At 41.4% G+C, this 13,781-nt stretch overlaps 1 protein-coding gene across 5 annotated transcripts in view; it reads right to left on the reverse strand.

Moving 5' to 3' along the window:
- The window catches only part of trappc12 (trafficking protein particle complex subunit 12), a 173,879-nt gene that overhangs the window by 81,761 nt on the left and 78,337 nt on the right, over positions 1-13,781 (reverse strand). For all 5 annotated transcript variants that reach the window (XM_063038380.1, XM_063038373.1, XM_063038389.1 and 2 more), the window contains one exon: positions 10,045-10,117. In XM_063038380.1, the coding sequence (XP_062894450.1) occupies positions 10,045-10,117 (73 nt within the window). The remainder of the gene's footprint in view (positions 1-10,044; positions 10,118-13,781) is intronic.

A 13,781-nucleotide genomic window follows, 5' to 3' on the forward strand; every position in this document is an offset into this window, starting at 1 on the left:
GCGGAAGGGAAGAACATGCTCCTAAAATGTTGAGTGAGTGTCCTCAGGCTCCTGTAGCTCCTCCTTGTTGGTAGTAATGTGCAGAGGGCATGCACTGGGTGATGAATGTCCTTAATGATAGATGCAGCCTTTTTGATGCATTGCCTTTTGAAGATGTCCTCAATGCTGGGGCGGCCAGTGCCCATGATGAAGCTGAATGAGTTTACAACTTCCTGCAGCTTTTTCCTGATCCTGTGAAGTGGCCTCTTCATACCAGACAGTGATGCAACCAGTTAGAAATTTGTAAGTATTTTTGGTGACATACCAAGCCTCCACAAACTCCTTGTGAAATATAGCCTCTGTCATACCTCCTTTGTAATTCCATCAATATGTTGGTCCCAAAATAGATCTTCAGAGATGTTAATACTCAGGAACTTGAAACTGCTCACCTTTTTCACTGCTGATCTGTCGATGAGGACTGGTATGCACTCCCTCGACTCCACTTTCATGAAGTTCACAATTAATTCCTTGGCTTTACTGAGCTTGAGTGTAAGGGTGCAAGATCATTAATTTTACCTGAAAGCTTTCCATACTGTGGTATCCCAAACACAGTTTCAGGTAAAACAAATGTTGGCTTATAAAGTTACTTTATTGTATTTGCTTAACAATACAATCACCTCTGCACTGATAAGATTGTGTGCAGACTGAGTGACTATTTTGCGTAATAGCTAAAACCTTGGAACGTTGGCTCGACCTATCAGCTTCCATGCTACAGGACTGCTTTGATGACGTTGACTGGAATGTCTCCCATGAAGAGGATGTCCGAGTTCACGGATGGGGTCACGAGTTTCATTTGGAAGTGCATTGAGGATGTTGTCCCCCAGAAGATGTCAGGGTCTATCCAAACCAGAAACCCTGGATCAACAGTTCTGTGCGAACAGCACTTACATTGCTGGTAATCAGCAGGAGGTCAAGAGATGCAGCTACGATCTGTGCAAAGTCATCAAGGCAGCGAAACAATACTATAGGGACAAGATCCAGACACAACTTTCCACCAACAACACAAGCAGCTTATGGCAAGGTCTGCACGCCATCACAGACTTCAAAGCTAAATGTAGTGGAGTTTCCAAAATTCATACCTCTCTCCCAGATGAACTAAATCTTTTTTACGTTCAATTTGATGTTGCCAACACTGAGCCCCTGAGGAGACCTACAGCTGATGCGACCTGCAGCTTGGTCATCTCTGAGGCCAAAGTACACAGGTGTTTCCAACGAGCGGACGGTTGCAAGGCTGCGGGACTGGACAGCATTCCAGGGCGGGTACTCAGGATGCTTATGTGAGAATGCTGTTCTTGGATAACAGCTCAGCATTCAACACCATAATTCCCTTTAAGCTCAAAAAGTAGCTCAGGGACCTCAGCCTTGACCCTGCCTTGTGCAGCTGGATCCTGGACTTCCTGTCAGATCGCCAGCAGGTGGTAAGAGTGGGCTCTCTCACCTGTGCCCCTCAGGGCTGTGTACTAAGCCACCCCACCCACCCCCAAATCTGACATACCTTTGCATCTTCTAGCTCTGGTCTGATTTTATTACTTCACCACTGTGAGGTTACCAAAAACCTTGTAGTTCTATCATAAGTCTCTCTGACCTTAACTTTTCTTTTAAGCTATCCCTTAAAACCAATCTCTGACCAAGCTTCAGATTATCTCAGACTTACACGGCATGAAAATAGGCCCTTTTCTCCAACCCTTCCATGCTGATCAAGGCACCTTCCTGAATTAATTACATTTGGCGCATATCCTTCTACAACTTTCCTATCCATTAACCTATCCAAATAATTCAAGTTCACTAAAATTCACTGGGTGTATTTCTGACATCTCCCTCCCCTTTTTTGACCTTTAGGGACAAACTGCCTACCAATACCTTTTATAAATCTGCTGATTCATACACTGTCTCCTGTAAAAATGCCATTCCCTTTTCTCAGTTCTTTTGTCTCTGTCGCATCTGCTCCCAGGATGAGGCTTTCCCTTCTGGGACATCAAAGATGTCCTCCTCCTTCAAAGAATCTCCCCGGACATCTGATCTCATCCGATCTTCTCACAGCCTTAACAGGGATAGAATTCCTCTTGTCCTCACCTACCACCCACAAGCCCCTGCATCCAGCATATAATTCTCCACAACTTCCACCATCTTCAACAAGACCCCACCACCAAACATATCTTTACTTTCCCCCCCACCACTTTCTGCTTTCCACAGGGATCGCTCCCTCCATGATTCCCAAGTCCATTAGTTCTTCCTCATTAATCACCATCCCAGAACTTATCCCAAGCGGCAAAAGTGCTAAACCTGTCCATTCACCTGTCCCTGCAAGTGAGGCAACACTTCATCTGTGGGGTCATCTACTGTATCCAGTGCTCCCAATGTAGCCTCTTTTACTTTGGTGAGACCTGACATAGATTGGCGGACTGGTTTGTCAAGCATCTTCCCTCCATCCACAAAAAGCAGGGTTTCCTGGTAGCCAACTATTTCAATTCCATTTCCTATTCCTATTCTGACATGTCGATCCATTGCTTCCTCGTCTGCCACACTGAGGGTGCTCTCAGGTTGGTCTAGGTAACTCCAACCTGATGCCATGAACATCGATTTCTCCATGGTCTGATAACTTTTCCTCCTCCTCTTTCCTCTTCATTTCCCCACTCCGGCCCCTCTTTTATCTCTTCTCCTCCCATGCCTATCACCTCTCCGTGGTGTCCCTCCACCTTTTTTTTTTAAACCCATGGTCCACTCTCTTCTCTGATCAGATTTCTTCTTCTTCAGCTCTTTACCATCTATCACCTCCCAGCTTCTTACTTCATTCCCCTCCCCCTCACACCTGACTTCATTTATCACCTTCTGAGATTTTTCTCCTTCCCCACTTTCTTATTCTGGTATTTTCCTCCATTCTTTCTGGTCCTGATGAAAGGTCTCGGCTCGAAGTGTTGAACGTTCATTCATTTCCACAGATGCTGCTTGACCTCCTGAGTTTTTCCAGCATTTTGTGTGTGTTGCTCTGGGTTTCCAGCATCTGCAGAATCTCGTGTTTACAAGTAACTAAAGTAGACCTGCCTCTACCACTCAACCGACAATTTCACATGGTCCCTTAACAGCACAGTTATAGCCAAGGAAACCCAGCAGCATCTCCACTTTTTGAAGAGATTGAAGCAAGAGAGGCTTCCCCTCCTCATTCCAACCAATTTTTATGTTTATTATAATATATAGTTTACTTTTTAAACTTGTGTCATAAATGCACATGCTAAATGTCAATCTTCTAGAATATATTTTATCATTTAAAAAAAAGTTATTTGTTATAATTTTACTTTATGTATTGTGTGTGTTATATGTACTGTGTTGTGCACTTTGGTCCGGAGGAACGTTGTTTCATTTGGCGGTATGTGTGTATATGGTTGAATAACAATAAACTTGAAATTCTTCAGAAGATTATTCCATATACCCACCTCTGACCTTGAGACTGGTTGTATGTGTTCTCAAGCTTTTCTGTCTTCTGCCTAAAGGGTAGGGGCAGGAGAATGACAGGGGCAGAGGGGTTCTTAATTACATTAGCTGTTTTACTTGGGCAGTGAGATATAGACAGAGGCCACTGAGGGAAAGTTGGTTTTAGTCATGTGCTGAGCTGTGTTCACAACTCCGCAGTTTGTTGTGGTCTTCTAGTTGCCACACTAATCCACAATGCATCTGTATAGGATGTTTTCTATGGTGCCTCTGTAAAAATTGGTTAGAATCATCAGGGACATGCTGTATTTCAGCCTTCTGAAGGAAGAAGTGTTGATAGGTTTTCTTGGTCATTTTTGGACTGTTGGACCTGGCAAACTTGACCTGCTGGATCTATGAACTTGAAGGTTTCAACCGTCTGCACCTCAGCATAATTGACATGGGCAGGTGCGTGTCTTATGCCCTGCTTCTTGAAGTGGATGACCAGTTCTTTAGTTCTGGTGAAAGTTTTACTGACACCATGCTATTAGGCTCACTGTATTATGTTTTATTTGCTTAAAAACATGGGAAGTTGTTCTGGAACATTTGTTAAAGGTTCCCTCTCGATACAGGGTTTTCTTGTATCAGTTTGACTATAAATGGTGTTAGGCTAATCAACTGAATATCACATATCCAACTTTTTTTTTTGTGGACTCGAACAAATCCAAGCTGACATTCTGAATGACTGATTTACTGTCAATTATAGCGCACTTATCAATGAACTCGAGACCAACTAAAGGATAAAACATAGCCCCAGGATTAAACTACTGCATTCTCTTCAATCTTAACTGGACAATGTATAAAAGTCACTGAACCATCAATTGCAATGATCAATATGCGCCTGCCAAAACCAAATTTTGTAGTTTTTGTTATTGCTATCACTAATATTAATCGTCAATCTACAGCTGCACTGCTCAAGTTAACAATATTACACAGAAGACAAAATAGTGAAGTTAATTTTTGAACTGAAGAAACAGATTTGGAGGATTAAGTTACATGAGAAACAGACTTTCTTCCAGTCTGTGCAAAGCTTACAATAGCAATATTTTCTGCGATTAAACTGCACAGTTTCCCCCATCTTCTTCATTGTTGCTTCTACACAGCTGACTTGGTCCTTAAGGCTGATTTATACTTCTGCGTAGGCTCTATGCCGTAGCCTATGCAAGTGGCCTACGCCGTTGTGAGCATTTATACTTGTGCATTGGTGTGTCTGTGTTGCTCTGCAATTCACCACCAAAACGCTAGTTGGTGGTGGGGTTTCTACGCCACTGTGTTGAGTTTCTTCGTGTTGAGTTTCTTTGTGTACTTCAAACAATGGCGACTGAAACTGAGTACATCATGTTGGAGTTGGAGCTAATAAATATTGAACAAGAGTTACTTTTATTGAAATTACTTAACGCAGAAAAGAGAAAAGGTGTCGGAGCAGATGGTGTGTACGACCATTGAACGGATTGAGGCAGAAGGAGGGTGAATTTTCTATGCTTGCCAGCCACTGAGAGACATGGACGAGGAAATGCATTTCAAATATTTTCAGATATCGGCAGGTAAATTTGACGATCTGGTTCATCGTCTCCAAGCAATGCTACCAAGCGGATCAATCACAGTTGTTGCTGTCTGCGTCGCCGTGACACGTAGTTACATTTTTGGGGAGGTGCGCGTCAGGCTACGGCGTAGGGTACACGGCTAGATTTAACACAGAAGTATAAATTGGCCTTTACTCAGCTGCTTCTACAAGTCCTATTGTTCTTGTTTCTCTTTGACCGACTTCACGATTTTGCCTCTCTTGCCCATATTTTAATGCATAATCTCTTCCTTTCCCCAATCCTTAATTAAAAGGAGATAAAAGAAATAATAAAAAGTGAAAGGAGCTTAGAAAGCCATAAGATATTCTGTTTTTACAAGGGGTGATTGATAAGTTCGTGGTCTAAGGTAGAAGGAGTCAATTTTAGAAAACCTAGCACATTTACTTTTTCTACATTTACACACTTAGTAGTCCAGCAGTCATGGAGCATACAGATCCCTTCTTTGTAGAAGTTGGCGTCTTGGACCTCCAGAAGTGGTTCACAGCAGGGGTGATTGATAAGTTTGTGGCCTAAAGTAGAAGGAGATGAACAGAAACTTCAAACTTTCTGCATTTTCACTCAAAGAGTTGAAATGCACGTGCATGTAACGAGAGCTGTATAACTCATCTCCTTCTACCTTAGGCCACTCACTTATCAATCACCCCTGCTGTGGACCACCTGGAGGTCCAAGACGCTCTTGTTACATGCATGTGCGTTTCAACTCTTTGAGTGATAATGTAGAAAGTTTGAAGTTAATAACTCATTTCCTTCTACCTTAGGCCACGAACTTAGCAGTCACCCCTGCTGTGGACCACTTCTACAAAAAAGGGATCCGTATGCTCCACGACCACTGGACTAAGTGTGTACTTGTAGGAGGGAACTATGTTGAAAAATAAATGTGCTAGGTTTTCTAAAATTGACTCCTTTTACCTTAGACCACAAACTTATCAATCACCCCTCGTACATTCTGACTTTATATTATACAGTCAAAAAGATAAACACAGAAACAGGATCTTTAACCCACCGAGTCTCAATCATCCATCATATCACTCATCTACACCAATTCTACATTAATCCCACTTTAATTCTCCACACATTCTGATCATCTCCTTTTTGATTCTACCGCTCAGTAGGAAATTTATGATGGTCAGTTAACTTAACAAACCACATTTTTGGGACATGGAGGAAAATAGAGCATTGGCAGGAAACTTACTCAGTCATAGAAGAACTTGCAAATTCCGCAGTGTAGCAGAAGTTAGTGGTGAACTTCTGATTCTGGCATTGTACTAGTTGTACCATTGTGTCACCATAAAATTGATAGATACTCTCTGTATTCTACAATTTTCTATAGCAGAGCATTGTAACTGGCTGTATCACCTTCTGGTATGGGGGGCGGGGGGGGGGAGAACCAATTGAAAAACTAGTATTAAATAGCCTATTACTTAGTCACAGTAGCTTATGACATTACAGATTGCCACAAGTTCCAAAGCACCAAATAAATGAGTATATATGAGGATCTTAATCCGTTTGTAAGCTGCAGAGAGCCACAAAATTAGTCAGCTGTGTTATGGGCACTAGCCTCCATTGTATCCAAGACATCTTCATGGAGAGGTGCCTCAAAAAGGCAGCACCCGTTATTAAAGACACCCACCACCCAGGACATGCCCTGCTCTGCTCTTATTGCTATCATCAGGAAGGAGGTACAGAAGCCTGATGGCACACTCAATGATTCAGGAACAGATATATTAAGAGCAAAAAGATTGTAAGGGATAAAATTGGTCCTCTTGAAGATCAGAGTGGTCGGCTATGTGCGGAACCAAAGGAAATGGAGGAGATCTTAAATAGGTTTTTTTGCGTCTGTATTTACTAAGGAAACTGGCATGAAGTCTATGGAATTAAGGGCAACTAGTAATGAGATCATGGAAACTGTACAGATCGAAAAGGAGGAGGTCCTTGCTGTCTTGAGGAAAATTAAAGTGGATAAATCCCCGGGACCTGACAGGGTGTTCCCTCGGATCTTGAAGGAGACTAGTGTTGAAATTGCAGGGGCCCTGGCAGAAATATTTAAAATGTCGCTGTCTACAGGTGAGGTGCCGGAGGATTGGAGAGTGGCTCATGTTGTTCCGTTGTTTAAAAGAGGATCAAAAAGTAATCCGGGAAATTATAGGCCAGTAAGTTTAATGTCGGTAGTAGGTAAGTTATTGGAGGGAGTACTAAGAGACAGAATCTACAAGCATTTGGATAGACAGGGACTTACTAGGGAGAGTCAACATGGCTTTGTGCGTGGTAGGTCATGTTTGACCAATCTATTGGAGTTTTTCGAGGAGGTTACCAGGAAAGTGGATGAAGGGAAGGCAGTGGATATTGTATACATGGACTTCAGTAAGGCCTTTGACAAGGTCCCGCATGGGAGGTTAGTTAGGAAAATTCAGTCGCTAGGTATACATGGAGAGGTGGTAAATTGGATTACACATTGGCTCAATGGAAGAAGCCAAAGAGTGGTAGTAGAGAATTGCTTCTCCGAGTGGAGGCCTGTGACTAGTGGTGTGCCACAGGGATCAGTGCTGGGTCCATTGTTATTTGTCATCTATATCAATGATCTGGATGATAATGTGGTAAATTGGATCAGCAAATTTGCTGATGATACAAAGATTGGAGGTGTAGTAGACAGTGAGGAAGGTTTTCAGAGCCTGCAGAGGGACTTGGACCAGCTGGAAAAATGGGCTGAAAAATGGCAGATCGAGTTTAATACAGACAAGTGTGAGGTATTGCACGTTGGAAGGACAAACCAAGGTAGAACATATAGGGTTAATGGTAAGGCACTGAAGAGTGCAGTAGAACAGAGGGATCTGGGAATACAGGCACAAAATTCCCTAAAAGTGGCGTCACAGGTAGATAGGGTCGTAAAGAGAGCTTTTGGTACATTGGCCTTTATTAATCAAAGTATTGAGTACAAGAGCTGGAATGTTATGATGAGGTTGTATAAGGCATTGGTGAGGCCAAATCTGGAGTATTGTGTTCAGTTTTGGTCACCAAATTACAGGAAGGATATAAATAAGGTTGAAAGAGTGCAGAGAAAGTTTACAAGGATGTTGCCAGGACTTGAGAAACTCAGTTACAGAGAAAGGTTGAATAGCTTAGGACTTTATTCCCTGGAGCGTAGAAGAATGAGGGGAGATTTGATAGAGGTATATAAAATTATGATGGGTATAGATAGAGTGAATGCAAGCAGGCTTTTTCCACTGAGGCAAGGGGAGAAAAAAACCAGAGGACATGGGTTAAGGGTGAGGGGGGAAAAGTTTAAAGGGAACATTAGGGGGGGGCTTCTTCACACAGAGAGTGGTGGGAGTATGGAATGAGCTGCCAGACGAGGTGGTAAATGCGGGTTCTTTTTTAACATTTAAGAATAAATTGGACAGATACATGGATGGGAGGTGTATGGAGGGATATGGTCCATGTGCAGGTCAGTGGGACTAGGCAGAAAATGGTTCGGCACAGCCAAGAAGGGCCAAAAGGCCTGCTTCTGTGCTGTAGTTTCTAAGGTTTCCCCTTCTACCATCATTTCTGAATGAATATTGAACTTATGAACACTATCTCACTACTTTTTAGATTTCTGTTTTTACATTATTTAACTATTATATATTTACTGCAATTCAGTTTTTTTCTAATGTCATCATGCATTGCATTGTACAGCTGCCACAAGGTTAGCAAATTTCATGACATATGCTGGTGATATTAAACCAGATTCTGATTCTGTTAATAACAACATTAAAGTATTTCAGAAACAAGAGAAAATCTACAGATGCTGGAAATCCAAGCGACACACACAAAATGCTGGAGGAACTCAGCATTGTGTGTGTTGCTTGAAGTATTTCAGTAAAAGATTTCACTAAAATCTTTCTAGGATTCAGAAGGATGTTGGAAATCCCTGGAGTGCTTCTATCGTAGCAAATATTCAGCTAGAATCAAAATATGAACCTGATTAAACCAATTATGTTTGATCTGTTACAGGATATTTTTCCTAAAATTATTTTTATTTGCAATCCTGAAGGATGAACTACCACCTGCTCCTGTAATGTTTCATATTCCTGCAGCCACTCACCAGAACTAGCTTTTTCTTCCACCACCCTCTTCCCCACCAACCCCTCTTCCCCACCCCCTCCAATTCCACTGCTGGATCTCAGCCTCAGTACCTCCTCAGTTGATTTAACTGTGATCAGATGCACCATGCATAATCCTGCTCAAGATCCTCTGCTGGTTTAATTCCAAGAGCAGTAAGGAGGAGAATGTTAACATGTTTCACCAGGGAAATGCTGTTTCTTTAACATGTCAAAATAGCGAAAACACACTCAATATTAGCACATTAATGAATTTGAAATATTTTAAGTCAAGCAGTAAAAATCAAATGCAAATGACAGGGATAAACAATATCTGAAATCCCACAAAGTCAGATCAACTGCGTTCAGACCTACAGTCATGCTTGTCAGCTCAGTCAGTGTCCCTTGATGCATAATTGGTGAAAATATGTGCATCCAGTACTTCACAGATATGCACAAGACAGTCAAATCTTGGCCATACTGAATTATCTGCCCCATGCAGCTGTGGGATGTTTTTAACTTAAGCTAAGATTGATGTACAATTACAGACTTTATAGGCAGGTGAGAGCAAAACCTTCAAATTGCAAGTTAGCTCTTATGCAGGTTTCAATTCTCAGCAATGCAGAATTTCTTGCACAGTTTACACAAAGTACGGTTTTTGTAAGTTACTATCTACATATTAAGAAATGTCTGAAAAATTCAAGTTTTTGAACTAAAATTTAAGCTTAGTGCTAATTCTGAGGGGCAGTGACAGTATTTAAGTTCTTGTATGGCTGCTCTTCATTTCAAAATAAAGTCAAATTGTTATTTGTTAAACACTGATACCTGAAAAAAAAGATGTATTACTCTTCATGAGAAAATAGTACTATGAAAATTCATACCTTGTCTATTCTCAGAGGATATGCTGATCATACTTCCATCTTCAGCTAGTCCATTTTCCAAGTTATTATGAACCTGCATGAAACACAGTTAAAATTTTAAAGATTCATGAGAATAGATGGCGCCAATAACCGGCTACACTGCATGCAACACTGAAGGGAACACCGAATATTCCTGTTTAGCACTACAACAGCTGGGATCTAGTCAGAATCACGGGTACTTCTGTAAGCAACAATGTTTTAAAACAGTTAAAAAAAAATCTATCGATACTGAAAATTGGAGTACCCTGGACTGCAGACTTAGGTTACGAGTGCAGTTTGCATTTAAGAAAAAGGAAATGAAGAAAGAGTATGGATTTGTAAGTAAACTTGCAATGCAGAGTTCTTAGATTCACCACTCCCAACTATCCTGCTGGTGTACGTACAGGTCTCTGATAAGTAAAATTGAAGACCCCAGTGCAAGTCTGCTGTAACAGACAGACATCAGGGACTGCTGTGGTCTTTGCTTCATGGAAACACAGTTCACCACCACCATTTCAAGCTGCAGCCCAAGGGCTTCACCATCCAACGTAAAGAAAGGAGAGCTGAGACTTTTAAAAGTAAAGGAGGTGGAGTATGCTTCATGACTAACTCATTGTGGTGCAGAGACATGGTGATTCTATCTCAGTCCTGCTTACCCAATCTGGGTAAATCAGTGTACATTTCACCCCAACCAACAGGCTATGAAGGAGCTGAAGAGTGTGATTAGCAGTCACGAAACAGCACCCCCGATGCTTTCCCTATCATTGCAGGGAATTTCAACCAAGGAAGCTTGAAGAAGTCTCTGACCAACTACCACAAACAAAACCTGTAGAACCAGAGGAGCCAACACACTTGACCACTGTTACACCACCATCAGTATTTGGCGAGCCACACAAAAGAATGAACGCTTAAATAAACATTATTTTTGAAAATTGAAAATTCAAGAAACAACTACATTACAAGCACCTTTGTTTTACTAAGAAATGATGCAGAAAATGTCTTCAGTTTTCAAAACAAGTAACCAATTGAATTTACTGAAGGAAATATACAGTACCTGTAAAAAGTATTCACCCTGCCCACCCCCCACCCCCCCAGAAGTTTACATGTTCTGTTGTTTTACAACGTTGAATCACAGAGGATTTAATTTGGCTTTTTTGACATTGATCCACAGAAAAAGACTCTTTCAAGTGAAAAAGACCTCTACAAAGTGATCTAAATTAATTACAAAGAAAAAACACAAAATAATTGATTGCAGAAGTATTCACCCCCTTTAATATAACACACCAAATCATCACTGGTGCAGCCAATGGGTTTTAGAAGTCACATAATTAGTTAAACAGAGATCTGTTTTTGGAGACTTGTGTGCAGTTAAGGTGGTTCAATTGACTGTAGTAAAAATACATCTATAGCTGGAAGGTCCAACTGCTTGTGAGCCAGTGTCATGGCAAAATCTACACCATGAAGACAAAAAAAACACTGAGAAAATCCGCAAAAAAGGTTATTGAAAGGCATAAGCCAGGAGATGGATACAAGAAAATTTCTAAGTCACTGAATATCCCTTGGAGTACAGATACGTCAATCATCAAGAAATGGAAAGAATATGGCACAGCTGTAACTCTGCCTAGAGCAGGCCATCCTCAAAAACTGAGTGACCATGCAAGAAGGGGACGAGTGAGGGAGACAACCATGAGATCTGGAGGAGTTATAAGCTTCAGTAGCTGATATGGGACAGACAGCACATACAACAACTGTGGCCCAGGTGCTTCACCATTTGCAGCTTTATGGGAGAGTGACAAAGAAAAAGCCACTGTTGAAAAAAAAACTCACATGAAATCTCAGCTAGAGTTTGCAAAAAAGCATGTGGGAGACCCTGAAGTCAGCTGGAAGGTGGTTCTCTGGTCTGATAAAACCAAAATTGAGCTTCTTGGTCATCAGACTAAATGCTGTGTTTGATGTAAGCTGAACACCGCACATCATCAAAAACACACCATCTCTACTGTAAAGCATGGTGGTGGCTACATCTGCTGTGGGGGTGCTTCACTGCAGCACGTCCTGGAAGGCCTATGAAGGTAGAGGGCAAAATCCTGTACGAAAACCTGATGTAGTTTGCAAGAGATCTGCAAAGTGGGAGAAGATTTGTTTTCTAGCAAGACAATGACCCCAAGCATAAAGCCAAAGCTACACAGGAATGGCTTAAAAACAACAAAGTCAATGTCCTGAAGTGGCCAAGTCAGAGTCCAGGCTTCAATTTAATTGAGAATTTGCGGCTGAACTTGAAAATGGCTGTTCTCTCACAATCCCCATGCAATGTGACAGAGCTTGAGCAATTTTGTAAAAAAATATTGGGGAAAAATTGCAGTGTCCAGATGTGCAAAGCTGACAGAGACTTATCCACACAGACTCAAAGCTATAATTGCTGCCAAAGGAGCAGCCACTATATACTGACTTGAAGGGGTGAGTAATTATGCAAATCAATTACTTTGTGTTTAATAATTGTAATACATTTAGAACAATTTTTAGAAATTTGTTTTTACTTTGACACAAAAGTGTCTTTTCTGTTGATCAGAGTCAAAAAAGCCAAATTAAATCAAGTGTGACTCAATGTAAAACAATAAAACATGAAAACTTCCAGGGTGGGGGGGAGGGGGTGAATAGTTTTTATAGGCACTAAATTGAAATCAATGCACATAATACATTAAGCACAAGCAACCTCCAGAATCAGATTTATTATCCCCGACATACATCATGAAATTAGTTACTTTCTGGCTACAGTATAGTGCAACACATAAATAGCATGCTACAATAACTAATACACATATAAAAAAATAGCTAATACACATATAATAAGTAAGTAGTGCAAGAAGAGAGCAACATAGTCAGTTACTATTGAAGGGTTCATAGACCGTTCAGAAATCTGATGGTGGAGGGGAAGAAGCTGTTCCTAAAATATTTAGGGTTTGTTTCCAGACTCCTGTACTGCCTCCCTGATGGTAACGATGAAAAGAGGGCACATCCTGGATGGCTAGAATCTTCAATGATGAATGTCATCTTTTTGAGGTATTGCCTTTCAAAGATGTTCTTAATAGTGGGGGAGGCTCATGCCCATGATGGAGCTGTCTGAGCTTACAACCCTCTGCAGTCTTTTTTCCGATCCTGTGCATTTGCACCTCCACACCAAACTGTGATGCAACTAGTTAGAATGCATCTAAGGCCATCTGTAGAAATTTGCTAGTCTTAGGCGATATACCAAATCTCCTCAAACTCCTAATAAAATATAGTCACAGGCATGCCTTCTTTGTAATTACTATGTTGGATCCTGGATAGATGTTCAAAGATGTCGACACCTAGAAATTTGAAACTGTTCACTGTTCCACTGCTGACCCCTTGATGAGGACTGGTGTATGTTCTCCCAGCTTCCTCTTCCTGGAATCCACAATCAATTCCTTGGTGATACTGACACTGAGTGCAAAGTTGTTGCAAGACCTCTCAAACAGCCGATCTATCTCACTTGCATCACTCTCTCACTCAGTCCTTTTCCAGAGGGAGGTGTAGAGCCCCGGTTTTGAAGCTTGTTGATTGGTACTGAGGGGATAGTGGTGTTGAATGCTGAGCTGTAATCAATAAACAACAGCTTGACTGGCTATTGTCCAGGTGGTCCAAGATTGAATGGAGACCCAGTGAGATTGAATCTGCTGAAGACCTATTGCAGCAGTAGGCAA

This window comes from Mobula hypostoma, chromosome 2 (genome assembly GCF_963921235.1).
Source record: "Mobula hypostoma chromosome 2, sMobHyp1.1, whole genome shotgun sequence".
NCBI lineage: Eukaryota > Metazoa > Chordata > Chondrichthyes > Myliobatiformes > Myliobatidae > Mobula > Mobula hypostoma.